Consider the following 20,063-nt stretch of genomic DNA (forward strand, 5'->3'; position numbering starts at 1 on the left):
AACTTATATTTGTCAGACTTTTGTTTTTATTATATATGTTTATTTTTCTTTAATGGAACCGGTTCTTTCTCTTGATAGAGACCCTGATCTCTTCCTCTGCTCCCGGACACGTGTCTCATTGCTCCTCTCTCCTTCACGTCCACCTGCATACGAGCACTCGGCCGCGGAGCACCTCCTTATTCCGGGCAGCGAGGAGGAGGCAGCGAGGAGGAGGCAGCTCGTGCAACATGCGCGAGCACCACAAACAAACCCATGTGCGGCCGGTAGGAGGGGCCACGTGCTGAGGTGTTCCCAGAAGGTGATGCCGTAAAGGCGGCCAGTGTGTCGCGAACCAGGTGTTTCCTGCGCGAGGGGGAAGGTGATGTCGTAAAGCGGACGGGGTGAGGAGGGGGTGAGGAAGAGGAGGAGGAGGGAGGGAGGGGAGGAGGTGACGAGCGAGCGGCTGCGTTTCAGACTCAGCGAGAGGATCATGGCGGATGGCCCCAGGTGTAAGCGCAGAAAACAGGCCAACCCGAAGAGGAGCAGCGGTAAGTCCCAACTCCTCCGCCGCCGCTTTTGAGAGCTCCGGGCCGGCCGCCGGAGCCGAGCCTCCCCGCTGAACTCCTCCCGGAGAGTTACCGGGAGTGAGTTGGGGGACGTTCCGGGGAGTTTGTGCGGACTCTCCGCGTCCCAGGGTTGGTGGTGGTGGTGGACCGTTATACCTGGCTGGCTCCTCCGCCTAGCGGTGCATGGGGGCCGCCCGGGAGGAGTGAACCGTTATCCTGCTAGAATAACCCGAGGAGCGCGTCCCTCTCCTCCGCGGCTTCTTTCCTCAACTCTTTTTCTCTCCATCTTTGTTTCTCCACTTTTCTTCCACTTTCCCACGCAGAGCAACTCTTGGCGGCAGGTTTTGGGGCTTTCTCAGAACAACGTGGCCCGTTCTGCGCAGTTTGTAGTTCTAATAAGTGGATGGATTTTTTTTTTTTTCAGGGCGAGGTTTTTTTGTTGCGGGATTAGTTTTCCCCCACTCGGGCCCGGACGCTTCAGCTTCTCTGTCCCGGTCAGAATAACATCAACTTTAGCTGCTCGTGCTCGGCACCGGACGGGGAAACGGGCTGTGGCCGCTTATCGCAGTGGCTTTGCTGCATGGGGTTTGGTTTTAATGTGGGGTGCACCGCTGCTCCGGTGATGGGATGTTTATTTTATCTCCACTTCACCCCTCCCTGCTGCGACTGCAACACCACATGTTCCCTTTAGTGAAGGTAAGAGTGTTGATCCTCCACGAGAACCGTTATTTCCACCTTTTGTGCGCGTTTCCTTATCATCTGCACCAGTTTAGCTTCTTTTTTTTCACACTGGGTTAATGGTTTTCTGCTCGATTCTCATGCAAACTGCGCACAGTGCACATGTTCGAGGAGCTGCTTGTTGCACATGTGTGAAATGCTGCAGACGAAGGATTGTTTTTTTTTTGGCATCACTGTGGAGGTTCTAGGGAGATTTATTGCCTCTGTTATCTCGCTTGGTGTTTGATTTGTCGCGTTTAATGTGTTATGATCCTCTAATAGGGAGTTTATCCTCCTGATTCCGTTAGAAACACGTCAGAGTGGGTGCATGTGGGCTGAGGCTACATGTGTTAGAGATAAAGATGATAAGAATAACACTTGGTTGGTGCGATAACTTTTAATTAGGACAATGTATGTTCACGTTTGCACCAGTTTGGCTTCGTAAATCCTGCGTATTTTCCTTTTGAACATCATGCAACTCATAATTCACATGTTCGACTCTGTGCATCTGTAAAGTCGGGTTAGAAATGTTGTTATTTTAGGGGGGGGGGTATTTTCGAGGGGAGACACGTGGGCTTGCATTTCTCTGCTATCTTGCCTTCTGTTGTTTGTCTTGTCGTGTTAAATGTGTTATAATCCTCTGATACGTGGAGTTTATCTTCACGATGCCTCTACAAACATTGTGTTTGAGTATAGGTGCGTGTACGATGAGACTAATCCTGGGTCTATTTGCTATATATAAAGATTATAAGAATATAATTTCATTGGTGCAATAACTTTAAATGACGACAAAACCTCTGGAGGATTCATTTTTTTCACATTTGCACCAGACTAGCTTCGTAAATCCTGCATTTGTCCCGTCTCCCTGTGGTTTCCCCTCTTTACCATCGTGCAAACTGCCCACGGTTCACATGTTCGACTGCTGCACCGTGCACGTGTGAACTCGGCTGGGATATGTTGTCTTTTTTGGGGGGGGCTTCATCGCACTACTTGGTGGTGGTTGTTTTCGTGGTGCTTTGGGTGTAATAACCCTTTAATAACACGGTCCTACGACAGCTGCACGTGGTCTGGCTCTATTTTGAATATGGCAAATATAACTTTAAACGCAGGTTGGTGCAGTAACTTTAAATTTAGCCGAAGCTTTGCAGGGAGAGTCCCTCATTGGACGCTTTCTTACCTGTACACCCCCCCCCCTCCTCTTACGTGGCATCATCCTATTAAAAACCAGTGAATCTGCACAGATCTACCGCGATGAGGTGTGTTGCTTGAGTCGAGGGGCTGGAAAGCACCTTAGCCCCCCCCCCCCCTTCGCTCTCCTCCTGCTGATGACGACACGACGGTGACTCTGTGCGTCCGTGCAGGAGCCATCATCATCATCCTCATCCTCCTCCTCCTCCTCCTCACCGCCACCATCATCATCCTCATCATCATCATGTTTACCTGCACTCACGGATAACGGGAGGGGGGGCGGACCAATGGCTTGGACATAAAGCAAAAAAAGAGAAAGAGAAACGCGTAATAACACCTGCGGCTCTCCACCGTGACCGGAACCGCATCCGCCTCCCGAAGCCTCGGTGTCTGCGGAGGAGCAGAGACGCAGCCGCTCCAGATGTCAACTTGTGCAGGTAGAGCTGATGATTGTGTAGTTTTTTTTTTCGCATGGACGCTCGCCTCCCTTCTTCATTCTCGCGGGATTCATCTCATGGACACGCATTTTCTGACCCACTTGTGCATGTTTCATCTCTCCCCCCTTCTATTTGCGTTTTTTTTTTTTTTTTGTGCGTGGAGCCGTTTTGGTCGAGCGCGTCCTGCAGCTGTGTGTGTGCGTGTGTGTGTGTGTGTGTGCGGGGAAACGAGCGGTGCAGAAGGTGGCTATTCCCCTTTATCCCTCCATCGTGCAGCGAGTCAAAGCCTCTCCATCTATTGTGTTGCGGTAATTCCGGAGACAAACGCACGCTGCGTGCGGGGAGGGGGGGAATGGCGGTCAGTACCATTACTGCAGTGAAGGCGGGGTTGCTGGTTTTCTCTGGACCAGAGACAGCCAGGTAGACGCAAGGTGATGCAACACCTATCAAGGTGCAGTTTCCTCGTGAGATCCTCTCCGCTCGGGGCGAACACACACGAGGGGAAACCATCCAGAGATTCTAATCTGCTGTGATTTATACTAATAATGATTTTTAAAATGAGATTATCTGGTGGGGGGGGAGGTGCGCATCTTGGTCCATGTGATCAGCTGCAAAGGGAGAAACTCATCTGCGTGTTCTTTTCATTTCTTCACCTTCTGTGTTGTTTCCCCTGATTGTGATCAGTTTTCAGCCTCGTGACACAAACCGCTCCTCCACAGACACACTTCACCTCTTTGAATTTCAAACGAGCGGATCAGTGCCAAACATTAGCCCGAGCTAATGCACCATGACCAGCAGGCTGCCGTCACCACCATGAGGCTGCTGGTTCACAGGAAGCTCCAATGTGCTCTGATCAATCAGATGAGTTGATATTTATAATTTGCACTTATTATGACTCAGCCTAGAAAGTGAGAAGACCTCCTATTTGTGGACATTTCTTATATTACATCCCATAATACGAATGGGACCAAAGATTCATTTCACTTTATATATTTTAATGCTTTAGTCATTTCTGAGCCTACTAACAACATTTACATTTATCATTGTCCAAATAAATAAAATCATAATTACCATGTCTACAAATACTCTTTATTGATATTGCACCTTTCAAAACACAGTAACAAGGGCCTTCACAAATTCAAGGTAAACAACAGTACACAGTTAAAAAGCAAACAATTAGAAACCATTTAAAAACCATATGAAGATAACACAGCGATAGAGCACAGATATAGAAATGAAAAATGTAACAGAGATAGCCCAAAGATAAACATTTAGATTTAAAAGAGGACAAGGAGTTTGCATGACAGCTCTCCTCATCTTGATTGGTCTAAATAGTTGGAGCCCTCACAGGGAAGTTTATAAATTGTTAGATAATAGTGAAAAGTGACAATTTAATTCACATACACCTAATCGATTAATCAGCTTCTGATATTTCCCAGAGATTTATGTCCTTTTTGGAAACATGTATTTCCCCTCTACTCTGTACTTTACGGTAAAGGGAGTTTCCCCTTTGACCTTATGCTTGGACCACATGAGGTGTGTGTGTGTGTGTGTGTGTGTGTGGGGGGGGGGGTGTTGGCAGAAATGGAATGGCGGTTGCATGCTTCAGTTGATAAGTTAAATTAAATAAACTGTTAAAAGTAAATAAACGTTGTGTTTATTATGTAATATAAAACATATAAACATCATCTTTGGTCTTTACTGTTGAAACTTCTCCTGTGACTGAAACTAGTGAGAAACAGAAGAAGAAGCTCAGACTCTGATTTCTCCTTGAATATCTTGAGCTTCCCTGGCACCTCCATCTCCTTTAAGCCATAAAACCTTGTAGTTTGATCTCATCCGTAATGAGCCCCATTGGAGTTTGTCTGGAGACTCATTTGCCACCCCCCCCCCCCCCCCCCCCCGCGCTGTTACATTGGGCTTCCCAACTTCAAATGTTTCTGCTCTCGCCTGTCTCAACAAACAAAAGCCCTAACCTGCCTGGTATTAATGGTGGTTGACAGTCGGTTGCCCTTGCTCTACTTCTTCTCGGAGATGATTTCCCCTCCAGGCAGCAGCTGTAAACATGTCAGTGTGTAAAAGCCCAGCGAACGAGTGTCATCTCTCTATCGGCCTGCAGGGACGCCCCAAAACTTTCACTTCTCCCTCACTGCACTCGCCTCAATGAGGAGTCTACGGCGCACTTAAGGTTAAAGTGAGTGGAGGCAGCGTGCAGGGTTCATACGATTGTTGTTCCTGTGTTTTTATATGTTGTGCGATTGCTCGTAGAGTAGAAATATGAAGTCATCTTTGTTTTTGCATGAATCCACCCGCTGCCTTGATGACCTCATCCTCAGCGCCGCCACATGCCAGGCAGCTCCACTGTAAATGGCAGGTGTTGGCTCTCGGTGCAGACGGCCTGTTGCTGCTGCTGCTGCTGCCTCGCTCACAGTTCTTTCATCCAACGCCTTTCCTATCGCGTTTAAGTGCTCTGTGTGTGTGTGTGTGTGTGTGTGTGTGGGGGGGGGTTGCGTGCCCTCCGCTTGGCTGTAATCTAACACAGCAATTTAGGAACTCCAGGATTGCGGCCTGGTGTTAACATACCTCTGACAGGATAAACACAGCGGCCTGCTCTCCGGCTCCGAGGTAGAAGTTAGCCAGGGCTCGGCCTCTAGCAGCGTCGGCCCGGTGGAGGTCTGTGGAGAAATGGAACATGTGGTACAACCTTCAACTGGAGATGTTCTGATACATGGTCTTTACTTGTCGGCCTGTACACAGTACCTCTCCGATACCAGTGCATTTTAAGAAACAACAACTTGTATAAAGTGTTTTAGCAGCTGTATGCTACTCACCCTGTATAGCCTAGCTCAGGAGAAACCATTTAAAACACAAATACGTGCAGAGTATGAACGTTATAGAACTTCTTGTATCATCCACTCCAGTTTGACAGTCGTAACTGAAAAAGGAACCCACGTACATCGAGGAATTCAAACCAATTACTTCTTTAAATAGCTGAAGCCGTGCATCTCTCTAAAAATTGTATTTGTCAGTGGTAGTACAGCCCGTCTGCTGTTATGGAATAACGCTGAAGAAGTGATAAGAGCTTTTTTATTGAAGTGAAACTAATATTCTAAATCAGTTCACGCTGATATATAATAAACATTTGTTGCTTTGAATTATATTTTGAAGGAACCCCTCTCTCTGTGGAGCGATGGGCTCTTTGATCCACTTGCTGTTGTCTGATGCTCGGATGTCAAGCGTTTTTCTCTGTGTCTCCGTTTTACAGACTGAGATTCGTCTGATCTATCTCCTTCAGATCAGGGTTGAATCCCGGTTTAAGACCATCTTCTGTGTTGTGTCTGTGGCAGAGCTCCACAGCCTCGTACAGTGCGCTCTCTTAGAGGAATAAGGGGATTTGTGTGAGAGCTGCAGTCTGTTTCGTGGAACTCTTCTGTCTCGGTGTCTGAATGAAGCATTTTTACTTGAGGTCACAGGGAGGTGCTCCAGTTACGCTTGTCTACAGAGCGGAGGAGTCATGTGAGTGTCCTCCTCCTCCCCTGAGTTAATACTGATCTTAATATGATTCACCACAGGCTGGATTCATGCTGCTGAGCTCACATAATCAAACTTATACTCAATAATAGATGTTATGATGTTGTTTATCATGGAAGCCGCACCCTGATTTTTATCTGCACCTTCCTGCATCTCAAGCTATTGTGATATTTTGTTTAAATAATGTATTTATAACTTCTAACATGAGTCCTGTACGACTTGAGTGTAATGTGAATATTAATGCACATGTCCAAGGGTCAGGGGGAAGTAGTCCTGAGTGCTGTTAGACGTGGTCCTGGTCAACAGTAGCTGTTAAGTGATCCATGGCCACTGGTCATTCATGTTGCTGTGTGTGGGTCTGTGTGTGTGTGTGTGTGTGTGTGTGTGTGTGTGTGTGTGTGTGTGTGTGTTGTTTCCTTTGCCCAAATGGGCCTGTGGCATGACAAAGCACTACAGGATGTCTTTAGCGAGTCAGCGTTAACCCCTCCCATTGCCTTTTATGGTCCAGAGGGGGAGGTGCGTCAGGGCTACTGATGCTGCTGCTGTGACTAATTGAGTAATGTGTGTGTGTGTGTGTGTGTGTGTGTGTCTGTGTGTGTGTGTGTGTGTGTGTGCTAGCATCAAGGTGGGAAACAGCTACTTTCCTCCAGGCTTTGCATAACAACACAGGCCTTCTTGTTTGGATTTACATGCATTAGCACGATGCCTGTGAGGGAGAATCCTCCTGCTGATGCTGCTGCGTTTCAATTAGGAGACATCAGCTGATAGAGGAACCTTGACAGATCAGACATGGACGGTTAAAGGCAGGTCGGGTTGGTGCTAATGTTTTTACACTCAAACCAAGTTAAATCAGATGATGTATTCAGAGCCGGGTGATGACAACATGGAAGTTGAACTTCCTCAGAGCGAGATGAGAGAAACCAGCACAACATGGTGGATAGAAATAGAAACGTGTCACTTACACCTCGTTTCAGTAAAAACCTCAAAACCATCAAGTAGGGTATTTCTATTTTAATGTTTCCTGAGGTGAAGCGTTGTGGCTGATACCGATATAAGGGAGTAGAGAAGGGTTATAGTACATAATTAAAAACTGGGAAATGATAGTTTAATTCCCCCTTGATGTTTTTCTTTAAATCCATAATCTAAATCCAAATACAATTAAATATATAGAACATATTTTCTGAATCGATGATTCTGTAAAATAAAAGTTTTCATATCAACAAATATAAACGCAGATAGTCAGTATAGAAACTTAATGACAGGTTGACGGTGAAAGGATGTTTAGAAGAATCTGAAACTTGGTGAACAGTGTGGTCAGCAGATTGGAAGCCATCCCCCCAGCCACCCCCACCCACCCAGTTGTCCTCATAGAGGTCAGAGGTCAGTGGAGCAGTCCTGGAGCTGGGATTCTCCACAAAACACAAGAGCCACATGTCCTATATGAGGCTCTGTGGCAGAGAACAGTGTGTGGATGCTGATGGTCAGTGAAGAACCACATTATGACTTGGATCTGGATCAGGAGGTGGACAATAGTGATGTTCTGAGATAGGGCGATTCATGAATAGATATAGATAAATAACAATCTGTGGAGTTGCCAATCCTCTGAGTATTATTCAAGTTATGTGTGGAACAAGAGAGCTGTGGTAAAAACCTACAGGACGAAGGATCTTGAGGAAAATATTAAGAACAATTAATTTGCTGTAGCTGGCTTTATAATCCATAAACTTCCTCTGTATCTAGGACACGTAAATGGGTGTTATGACACATTCAAAACCAAAACATGAATAACAACATCACAGCACAAAAGGGAGGAGCTGTGTTTAGGTGGTTATGCAGTTCGTCAGTATAATTAATGTCCTCGAGAGAAATCAATGATTTTTCATGTTTTTTCTTTCTGGTTAATTAGAAAATACATTTGAAGCTGTAATTTTAATCAAAGATATTGAGAGTTTAAAGCTGCTTTGCTGGTATAAAGATGCAAGACAGATACCATGTTGAGAAAAAGAAGAAGAACATCAATTTCCAGTGCAGTCTGCTGCGTTAAATCATTTTATTATGAAGCCAAATCCTGTTTTGAACTTACAACGCTTCTTAAGATTTGTGTTGTGAAGTTTGCTCGCTGCCGCCTACTCTCAAAAAACAAAAACCAAATGTGGAACCAGAACTGAAATTTACCTCCAGCGCCACCGGTGCATCAAATCTCAGAGGAACTGCCAAACTTGTTTTCTTTTTAAGGTGGTCTAACCCATTTCCACAAGTAACCTGCTCTGCTGATGCCTTTCATCGTCCTCATTCAGCCACCTGAATATTCATGTGTTCAAGAGGCTTCCCAGCAGGGAGCAGCTCACATTTTATTCTACACTCCTCTGTTAACCAGAGCTGAGCTGGGACACGGCTCATTCTGCTGCTGCTGCTGCCGCTGACCAGTATCCACCAGTAATGATGTGCCTGAGAACTCCAATACCAGTGCATCCCAGCAGCAGTTTATGCACATGCTCGTCCGTGAGTGAGTTTGTGTGATTGTGGGGGTTCTGCGCTCATGCAGGCCAGTGTGTGTCAAAAGAAAGAGCCTCATTCAAAGTCCTGTGTGTGGAAGAGAGAGGGGGGGGGGGGGGTACTCTTTTCACACTCAGCTGGTGGGAAACTCCTCTCCTTCTCCTTTGGCGGTGGCACAATTTGCATATTCTTCCTTCCCCTCCATTCTCAGTTTGGTTCTTCCTCGTGCTTCACCTGAGAGCAGGGCCGAGGCTGGCGGCTGCTGGAGCTCAGTGGAAACCAGTGAGAACCAGTGAGAGCGCAGCCCCGGGCCCAGTGCTCGCCTTCAGGCACAACACCGAGACACGGTTGAGGGCGCTGCGCTGCTGAGACTCAGTCAAGCTGAATCCGGTGAATGTTAGGAATTGAAGAGGAGTGCCGCTTGCCAGTGGTGGGCTCCTCACTTTGATTCGCTTCCATTTCAAACTGGGACACACCTCAGAGGTAAACCAGTGGGAAACAGGTGCAGAGCATTTAAAAGAAGAAGAACAGGATGCTGGGAGGAGAGAAGGAACTGGAAGAATGAAAAGGGAAACAGAACCAAGATGAAGCTCAATTTATCTGAATTATGACGTCTGAGAATATTGTTCTTCAGCTGAGTCACATAAACAATGTTATGGTTTTCTGTTGGTCCAGCTTTTTTCTTTCCATTGGCCTAAGTGAATACATTTAGTTTGTAGAGCATCAGTCGAACAGTTTTTCTAACATTCCTTCCACAAATTAATCCATTGACAGACAGATGAACTGATGTTGGACATAATCAACAAGTAAATTCCTCTATTTGGACAATAGATGTGTTCACAGGGACATTATTTGTTACAGTAATTCTAACAAAGTGAAAACAGTCATTATAAAGCCACGAGCCATACCACAACATTCTCTGAAGATCCCTGTGATTGAATAGAGCCTTTTAAAAAAAGATAATTGGTGGAGACCACCTCCCAGCAGCCCCAGTGGTCTCAGGAGACATAAATCAGGAGTGGTGGGACAGGTGGGTTATGAGGGGCCTGGACCCACTAAAGACACCCCAGGGACCTCGGGGGGGTCCAGCAGCAGCAGGACAGGTGGGAGCTGAATGGAGAATTAGATTAGAAGCACAGTGCAGAGATTTATTTCTCCTCTTCGATGCTGCTGTCGAGCCCTTTGTGTTTTCACATGTGTGTTTCACACAGACATGGAAAAAAGTTTGATGACATTTCTCAAGAATTTGTTTCTATGCCTGCTTGAGGGACAAAGTCAAAGTGGACAGAACTGCAGCTGGGACATGTTGGACTGATTGAAGAAGGGGGGGGGGGGGGTAGTTTGATGAATATTATAACCTTCTTTGACCGAGTTTCAACAAAAGCTGAACTTTTCACAAAGAGAATATTTATTGACTTGTTGGATCAGACTATTAACTGAAGTGAGACGTTCCTAATAAACTGACAGCTGGGGAATAGAAGGGGAAATAGTGGCTTCCTATTCACATGTACTTTCATGTGGTCGGGGTGTTTTTATCCAACACGTAATTAAAGACCAGGTGTGAATAGGGTAACTACATATGACTGTATATCAAGGTTGTGTGTTTGTGTTTGCGTTGTGTCTTGTCTTGCAGACAGCTTTGTCTTTATGTATTTGGATGTTAAATTGGTTTTAAAGCAGGATGGATGTGGAGCTGCTGTTTCACAGGTCCCCTCTCCCACCACGCAGGATGGATGGATCAGAGGATTTGATTAGAGGCCGAGTGCAGAAACGTGGATCCTCTCTTTGTGTCTGTCCTCCACCCTGCAGCCTGTGGGCTTGATTTGTAGTGCGTGGACCCGGGAATATGATAGATGGCGCTTGTGAATAAACAAAATGAACCCTGTGAGGAAGAAGGGAGAGAGGCGGTGCGATACACCTCCTGGTTCAAAACAAAGTATGCAGATCTATTCAAACCCCTTAATAACCTGTCAGCGTGGATTTAGATGTGTTTGTTGATGCAGGAGAACATTAGGAGTCATCCTTTTGAAATCCTTTTGAGAGAGAGAGAGAGAGAGCTGGAGAGGAGGAGAGAAAGGGAGCGTTGTTATTGAATTACAGGTGATGGTTGTTAATTGGGCCCTCCAGAGGTTGTGTGTGTGTGTGTGTCTGTGTGTGTGTGTGTCTGGCTCAAGGGATGCAGAGTCGATGAAGCTGTTAGGGTAAAGTGCGGGGGCCCAGTGCGCTCCCTGAGTGCTGCAGAGGCTGTCCTGTCCCCGTGGAGGAGCGCTAATGGAGGCCACCCCGGCCCTGATGAATTACACCCAGTCTGAATGGATGGAGGGATGACGGAGCCGCGGGTGATGCTGCAGTAATTGAGGCGGCTGCCAGGAGAGAGGAGAGGCTTCTTTCTGATGAGCCGCAGGCATGAAGCAACACGTTCATACCAGATACTTGACAATAACTGCATCACCCCCCCCACACACACACACACACACTGCTTCCTGGCAGGGTGTCGTCGGGGCCCGAGCGTCACACTGCACAAGCTTCTCTATCTGAATACATGTTCATCGTATCTCTTGATTCACGTGACACAGTAGTGACTCAGCCTGCAGCCGCTCCATGAAATTGTAAAAATGTGATGTCAGGGTCCGGTGGGGGGGGGACACATCCTTCCTTCAGGAAGCAACGTTCTCTGTTTCCTGACGCAGCTCTTGAGCTGAAACGATTTGTCACCAGACAGATTCATTTATACTTATCTAATTTATAAGGATTTTAAATAGTCCATCAAGCTAAAATAACAGATATTTAAGATTCCTCAGTCTTAAATTGACAATATTGTTTGTTTGAAAAATCAAACAATTTCAAGACGTCATTTTGAGCCTTGTGGAATTGTCCTTTTCACTATTTTCTTCTTATAGATCAAACAATTCACAGACAACAGAGACAGATAAATAATTTTGTCTCTGGTCGTTCTTGCCACGTGCACTGAGCATATTGCTTCATATTGTTTTGAACACATTACCTCTTCTAATTTACCTCCCCTTTGTAATTGCTGCTCTCCTTTCCGCTGAGTGTTCAGGATGTAGGACACCGTCTCTTCTCTGCCGATGAGAACACCACCGTGCTTCTCCACTTTGGTAGATTTGTGATGATCAAAGCAGATCTGGCATCAGTGACGACTGGGGAGGTGTCAGCTGTTCGGTCTAAGAGGAGAGAGAAGACTCTGCAGACTCGTTTCTCTGATTCTGCATTTCCCTTTTAAAGAGAGATTCCACTGTAGTGTTGTTAATTGGACGTCTCATTAGTTACTGAACTAAACGAGGGTGTGATGATTGTTGCTCCGTCTGTACTGCGACTGACTCAAATCACTGGGTGACCTTTAACTGCTATCTGTCAAATACCTTTAAAGCTGCAGTGCTTTGATGTTAAAAAGTTACGGAACTCAAGTTATCAACCACAAACCATTATGTGATGGTGTGGCCTGTTTACTTAGTGAGTGATGGGGTTTCCTCTGTACTGGTGTTGCAGCAGCGGTGGCTGGGATCACTGGAACTCTATTGCGTTTGCTAAATGTTTATTCAGTTGACAAAAAAATGACCGCAATCATATTTAATGTTTAACTGTATTTGCCCACATGGAGGCTTGGTTTTTAGACCATACCGCAGCCGGCCACTAGGGGACAACTCCAACGATTTGGCTTCACTTTTCCTCATTTTGCCATTGATGTACCATGTATCTGTGCAAAACTTTAAATTCCCTGCTCTTATCAAAGTCTGAAACCTAAAGCAGAGGTGGAGCTGAGCTGCATTTTGGCCTTTTTGAGTTCTTGTTGCATCGGCTCGTGTGCAGCTTCCCAGGCTGCAGCGTCTCGACTGGGTTTCATCACCACTGTTTGTTTTCCCCTTTCTGTTCTCATGCATCTTAACACGAGTTCAGAGATAGTGGGAGTTGATCTCACCAGCTTGCAGTGTGTAGACGTGTGGAGGCTCATTAGTCACCAGTTGCTTTGGCCTCACCGCGCCTCACATGAAAGACAGAGGGCTCGACAGCAGGAGCGTTTATGAACGGCAAAATAAAATCTGTGAGCTAACAGATTCTTCGGTTCCAAGTCGGGATGTATTTCCTTTTGATTCTGATTTAAAGCTAGAAAAATATTACATTTTATCAACCAAGCAATTCTTGTTTTAAGGATAAATGTCTGGTTCTACCTTGTACATATATCTTTTCCTTTCATGGGAGCAAACTGGATGTTTTGGGCTTCAGGCGAGAAAGTTATATACATCAACTTGTAAGATTCATTGAGAACTGTTGGATTAATCGATAATGAATATAATCATTAGCTGTGGTGCTAATTTCCTAACGGCTGTGCTCTTGAATTAAACACATGCGTCTTTGGGAAATAATCAAGGGGCTTATAAATGTAATTAAATCTGAAGGTGATGGAAATATGGAAAATGTTCATGAGATGTGACCGAAAACCGTTTCGACTTTCCTGGAAAAATCTGCCCCAGCGCTGCTCTTGCCAGGCCCCCCCCCCCCCCCCCCCCCCCCCCCAATGACTCAATCCAGTATTTACAAACTGTTCCCCGAGTATTTATGTTCATAGTGTCATAATCAGATTTGTCTGGCAACACAACTCTTAAAATAGAGCCTAAACAAACAGCTGAAAATCAGCAGAAACAAGAAAAATCCAGTATTTGCTCTAAGTATGTGTTGGGTGTGTGTGTTGATGTGTGTGTGTGTGTGTGTGTGTGTGTGTGTGTGTGTGTGTGTGTGTGTATCATACCTTGCCCAGCGTAGCAGGTGTGCCCGGGTTTCAGCCCCATTACAAGTCTCATAAATACCATCTGACACTGTTACAGCAGGCAGGCTTCAGTATAAACCTCTTCTCCTGTGGCGTGAGCATGCAGACCTTCAGCACAATTATATTATACCACACTTCAGGGGAGGAAAGCTACACCCCTGCCCCCCCCCCGGCCGAGCTTCTCCGAGCCCACAGTGCTCCTCTCCAGCTCCGAGTCTCATGACTGTGAATATGAGCTGCTTTTATTTCTGTTTAAATCACTCTGGTGTCAAAAGCTGTTTTTCTTAAAACCGCAGGATGAATTAATTGGACTCGACTCGACCTCGTTTGACCTCTTTATGTTTAGTTATTTCTGAACGTGGCTGAAATGTGTGATATCGACACGTCACATGTTTATTTCAGACGCGAACTTCATCCAAAACTCACGCACTGTATATCCTGTAACTATAACACAACGTTTGTGACTAGAAGGTGTCAGAATAATAATAATAAGTATTTGTCTGGGATTCACTCTTCTCTCTCTCTGCTGCCTCGTGTGGTGAACACTTCAGTCGACCGGCGAACTGAACGTGCTTGACATTCTGCTAAACTGTGTTCGGAAGGTCCTGCCTGTCCCAGTGTTTTCCTTCCCCCTCCTCCCTGCATTGTGTGACTGGGTAAACAGGCGCACACACACACACACACACACACACATCCTCACACACACAATTGTCTATATCCTCATAGACTGCCTGCACATCCTGGGAGTTTGCTTTGTGCGCCGGCAGGCTTAGGTTTATGCCTCTGTCTTTTACTGCCTACCAACCACAGAACAGCCTTGACTTGTTTATTTTTGATGTTTTCCCCAAACACACCTGTAAAAGGAAAGTAGGCTTGCATCTCATTATGCTCTCAAAATAGGCCACAGCATTTTCACCGGCTGCTCGTGGAGGGTTCGCACCGCTCCATCCTTCCTGTGCTCACACATGAGAAGTTGAAACAGAGCAGGAGGAACGAGCGTTTCAGTGAATCAAATATCAGTTTGATCTGCCCTAGCCTGTAGCTGTGCCCCCTGCAACCGTCCCAGAGGTTCAGCTGAACTCTCTAATCCAACGGCTGATAGCATATGGTGGCGCCCTCCCGCTCTGTGCCACTCCCTCTGCATCTCCTATCTGGTACCCGAGCACCGTCTCATCTCCCGGCTTGACGCTCGTCCCGCTGACAGACGTTCAAAGCGAGCTAGCTAGCCGGCCCGGCCTCCAGACGGCAGCGGCATGGTCTTCATTTAGGGAGGACAGAACTGCTGTGCCAACCGAGGCTCGGTGCCAGAGAGAGATCCCTGCAGAGCGCGCCGCACAAGCTGCCAACTCCTGACATACAGTAGATGGGTGGTTTCTGCGCTGGCGGTGCCAATAATACAGTGGTCTGATTAAGTGATATGATGGAAGATGGTGGGAGCTTGAAGTGACCGGCTGGGTTTGGAAGATGGAGATATCGGGGGGGTATGGTACTGAGACTTTGCAGTGTTACAATCACTGTTATTTCGATTATGCTTTTCAAGCAGATTAGTTAGAAGTCAGGCTTTATCCAACTTTTATTTAAACTGTCAATTTGTTGATTCCTTTTTTATAAATTATGATATTGAAGTAAACTACAACTTTACGACCCAGAATCTTCCTTTGCTTCTCAAATGAGTGGTTTTTCTGAGATATAACAGAAATGTTTACGTTTAATTATGAGACAGATTCGAACAAATCTTTCCGAGATTGGATTTGATTCCGTGAAAGCGTGGGACTTTCCAGGAGTGGAGTTTCTGGAGAGCGACACAGATCAGATAACACCCACACCCTCCTCATCTGTGTCGTTAGATCAGGAGGCAGGAGAAACCAAATTAATAAAGACAGAACTAAACAGTTCCATTAAGTTTTTATCAGCTGATATTCAAAATGCACCAGAACAGCTGATAGGACACAGAAGTTGTTGTTTCCACTCAAGTGTGTATCTCCTCTCTTTTCTCAGCCCCTCACTCGGGCCACAAGTGCAAAGAGAACCCTGGGACTGACGTCACCTTCCAGCCGACCTCGGTTGGGCCCGTCAGCCAAGGTCAGCTGTGATAATCCAGTTTTCCATTTTTGATGTTACAGCCTCTCTCTGAGCGCTCAGGCGTGTTTACCCTAAAGCTCAAGGCGGACCCACGCGCTCCTCGCCTGGTCCGGTGTTAAGCTTAGTTTAGCGTAACACAAAGCTGATACAGAAACCGCTTGGGGCAGTAGACACTCTCCCCACAGGCTGGTGTGTGTAGCAGAGGCAGCTCCGTCTCAAACAGACACAACTAAACACACAAACAACAATGTAACACATCACAAAACTCAGATTCAACCGATTTCTAAACGGCTCTTTGTAATCAGGGAAACAGTTCTGCGACCTATTTCCCAAGGAGTTCTCTGGCAGGGAGAGAGCTTGTGTGATTTGAATACTGAGCAGGTGAGAGGAGGAGGAGGGAGGAGGTGCAGGAGAGCTGGTGCTGAGCAGGAGATCATGACCACATGGGTACAGCACCGGCCGCCAGGGGCATAAAACAGCCTGACAGAGATTATTATTGATAAGCTGGAAGAGATTGATCCTGTTGATACGCACAGTGCACGGCCTTCAGAGCAACTTCAGCAAGAGGACAGATTAACTCTGCAGCCAGAATGAGAACCACAACACCTACAGTTTAACCACAACTTAATTATAAATAACAACAAAAGAAAACCACAACAATCGGAATTGGAAAATAAACCATATTTCGGTTTAAATAAAATGATAATTCCGATCTTCTCTGGGTTTGTTTTGTGAAACAGAAGTTTTCAGAGGCTGTTATGTCTGTGAAAGACTCACATCAGCTGATTTGTGTGTGTAATCTCTAATGTGATCATCTCGCCAGAAGACGTTTTGTGACTTGAGCACTTGCGTTGCAGAATTACCTTCTCCAGTTTATTGATCCTGATCTTTGATTAGCTGAAAGCCTCCACAATTACCTGCTTGCCTGTGGGATAGTCTTTCTTTAGCTCCAGTGAATCACAAAGCCTAATGGATATGAAGTACAAACACATTATCAGTTGCAATGAAAGCTTCTGGGTGTAGATTGAGACAGAAGGAGAGTGTTGGAGGTAACGGAGTCCTCTCCTCTGCAGCCGAGCTTTCACCCGAGTGGCTCTGAAGCTCCACCTCCCATTATGTTTTACGATAATCGTTATATTATAAATGTTTTTTAAGGCTGTGACAGGCAGAGGGTGAAGCTCAGGGAGTGGAGACACTGGTCTGTGTAATTAAAGACCTAATAGGTGAACCTGAGCGACACATCCAGTGTGATAACCACAGCGCTGTGGTGATGAAGGTCAGTGGAGACACTGTTTACACACAGAGCAGAAAAAACTAAAGTGTTTCTGTGAACTTTGAGTTTTTCACTTTCATAGAAGACGCCGAATCGACTCTGTACTTCTTGGATCTCTCTGTAATCTGAGTCAACAGTTTGATGGAGGGCTTATTAATCTGGTTTCACCAAGAAGACATTGACCACTCCCCCCCCCCACTCAGAGTGGAGAGTGACAGGGAAGATGGAGGACGGAGGAAGGGGGGGGGGGGCAGGTGTTAAAGGTCACAAGGACTCGCAGGACCAGAGCGATAATGTGGAACATGCATCAGTCCACTGAGCAGCCCGGACAGATCCTTTCTGTCACTTTGTTTTCTAATATTTCCCCGATCTAATACCTGAACGATTTCTCCTCCTGAACGCGGGGGTCAGAGGTCAACATCAGCCGCATTACAAGAAGGGATTTCCTGTCAAGGACCCCGAAGCGTGTAGGCGTCACTCCACTGTCCACCAGGACACCACTGGTCTCCAGAAGTCACCCTGAAAACAAAGGCTGCATTATAGCCTCAAACAATCATCTACATTATCAATAAATCGACCAGGATTAGAGCATATGTGTTTCATCCAGCTAGGTAACGTGTTATAAAGGAGAGTGTGAGTGGATGTGTGTCGCTGTATACCAGCCCTGATTCGCTGGTGACCTGTGTGTGACCTGGGTGTAGGTAGAGGATACGTGCATTCCGCCATTTGTTTCATTGTCAGCTGGGATTGGTTCCACCCCCTTCTGCGACCCTAAAGGGATGTGATCCAGATAATGGATGGATGTGTAGTCGTCTACAGAAAGACTGTGTGTGTCTTTTTCATGTTTTCCTTCAGTTTGCTGATTTATTATCAGCAGCCTGAGAACTTTCCATCCTCTTCCGTCATAAACTTTCTGAATGTTCAGTGATTGGATGTTAAATGTGAAATCTCACTGGGAGGGAAGCAGGAGGCAGTTAAATGTGATAACCTGTCGACAGCCCCGAAACTGAAAAGTTCTACCTGAGGAGTTTGATATATGAGATCTTTATCAGTCCGCTGCTAGCAGTGTGAACACATGGATGAGACTCACACTTGAAAAACCAGCGTGCAGGGAAACCAGTGGGTGAAATACCGATGCTGGGCACAGCGATGACCTAGATTTGCTCCCACCAGTATCTGTCACTCCGGCAAAAACAACACAGGATCCTAAGGGGCTGCAAATACAAATAGCAAATCCCCAGCACCGCCAAAGCTTTACAAAAGTGTCATCCGCTGCATGTCTGTCTGTCTGTTGTTTGTTCTGCTGATCACAAGGTGCACAGTGCTGTGTCTGTGCACGGCACGGAGAGAGAGAGTGTGGCGTCGGCACATTTCACAGGAATCTGGGGCTGGATAACAAGCTGGTTGGAGGAGTCCCGCTCCAGATGTGCACCGGGTCTGAGAGACGACAGAAACCCAGCAGCTGTTTACCATGGTGTTTCTATATGATGGCATTTGGAGCGTTTAGATAACATATATATATATATATATATACCCTGATTGATTGGGGTTATGTTGAAAGAAAATACATCTGTGTTCAAGGATCAACACAAACAGAAATCAGGATGATTTGGTACAATCTGGAAATATGTTATCCTGAGTTCTTAAACTCTTTTTTGTAGTTTTTTTAGATCAAGATAACATTTATTACGATTATTATCAACCACTTTAAGACAAGGTGACCTACTTAATAATTTTGATCACATTGACAGAGGATCTATATCAGAACTGTCGATTAAATGGTAGAAGCTGTTTCTAGATTATTCCCATGAATAAATGGAAAAACAAATGAGATATTTGATACGAAACCAGAGACCTTGGGCAATATAGCGATAAGATGAAGGCATGTGAGCAAACAGGTTCATATATTGATCGCTGACAGAGCACTGGGGGCTTCCTGATGGTTTCCAGTACAGATCGTTGTGTTATGTCGAGGGAATAATTGGTGGATATTCCATCAAAGGTTGAGATTGATTATCAGTGGTGCTGTTTATCCTCGTAAAGTGTTCCAGTGGAGAAATGGTCCAGTGTGATGAGAATTGTTCAGGTTTAAAATTAGCTGGTAGACACAGATTAACCTCTGGTGACCGTGTGGAGTCAAAGGAATCAGCTGCTCGAGCTGGAATAACAACCATGTGATGCTTCTGTGTAGATTGTGTTTGTGCCGATGTCACCGGGGAAGATTCCTCTGCTTCTGCTGCTGGATGAACCGATTTACATTCAAGGGATTGGCTTCAGCAGCAGCTCCGGCTCCCGCCATTGTTGCATTTCAACCACAAGCTGGCTGCCCTGCTTTCTTCTGTCCTCCAGTGAGTCATGTGGTCAAAGACCATGTGCTCACAAAACCTCCTCAGACACCCCCTCCCCCTCCCCCACCCCGAGGTGGCCTCTCCGTGCTTTGTCGCTGCTCCTTCCCGGTCAGTGTGCGCCGGCAGCCGGGCAGCGACCTTTCCGACCTCTTTAGCACTGATTGGCGTAGCGTGGCTCTTGGCTTGGCTGCACTCTCTCCTCCCCGGCCCCTGGTCTTACACTGAAACGTGGCTGCTCTTTGGCGGGGGGGGGGGGGGGGGGTTGGGGGGGGGGGCAGAGGCCGTGGGCAGCCATCAGGACGGTGCACTGAAGTACATTAATAGAATTTAATATCAAGGCACATTGTAGGGTTGCCCCCCCAGGTGAGGAGGGCTAGTGAGCTACTAGCCACAAACTGCACTTTCATTATTAACAAGTGATAGAAGTTCTGTGTTGTGTCTTTTCATAGTCAATTTGTGTCCTAACATGTGAGAATACAAAGTCATGCTCCACACTGATCCACACAAACAGGCCTGGAAGCTGCAGACTGTCATGAGGCGGCTTTCTGAAAGGAACCTGTTCACTGAAGGTCGAGCTGCACATGCACTGCAGTCTATTTGTGCCCATAATAAAATCAAAGAGTCACATCCATGTGATTTATGGATAATATATAGCCTGTC

The 20,063-nt window shown here is 46.2% G+C and overlaps 1 protein-coding gene across 1 annotated transcript in view; it reads left to right on the plus strand.

Moving 5' to 3' along the window:
- The first annotated feature begins 441 nt into the window (after nucleotides 1-441).
- LOC133968496 (zinc finger E-box-binding homeobox 1-like) overlaps nucleotides 442-20,063 on the plus strand; it is a 48,168-nt gene continuing 28,546 nt past the window's right edge. The window contains exon 1 of the mRNA XM_062404586.1: nucleotides 442-527. Coding sequence (XP_062260570.1) covers nucleotides 470-527 — 58 coding nt within the window. The 5' untranslated portion in view covers nucleotides 442-469. The remainder of the gene's footprint in view (nucleotides 528-20,063) is intronic.

The sequence above is a fragment of the Platichthys flesus genome, chromosome 14 (genome assembly GCF_949316205.1).
Source record: "Platichthys flesus chromosome 14, fPlaFle2.1, whole genome shotgun sequence".
NCBI classification, from domain to species: Eukaryota; Metazoa; Chordata; class Actinopteri; order Pleuronectiformes; family Pleuronectidae; genus Platichthys; species Platichthys flesus.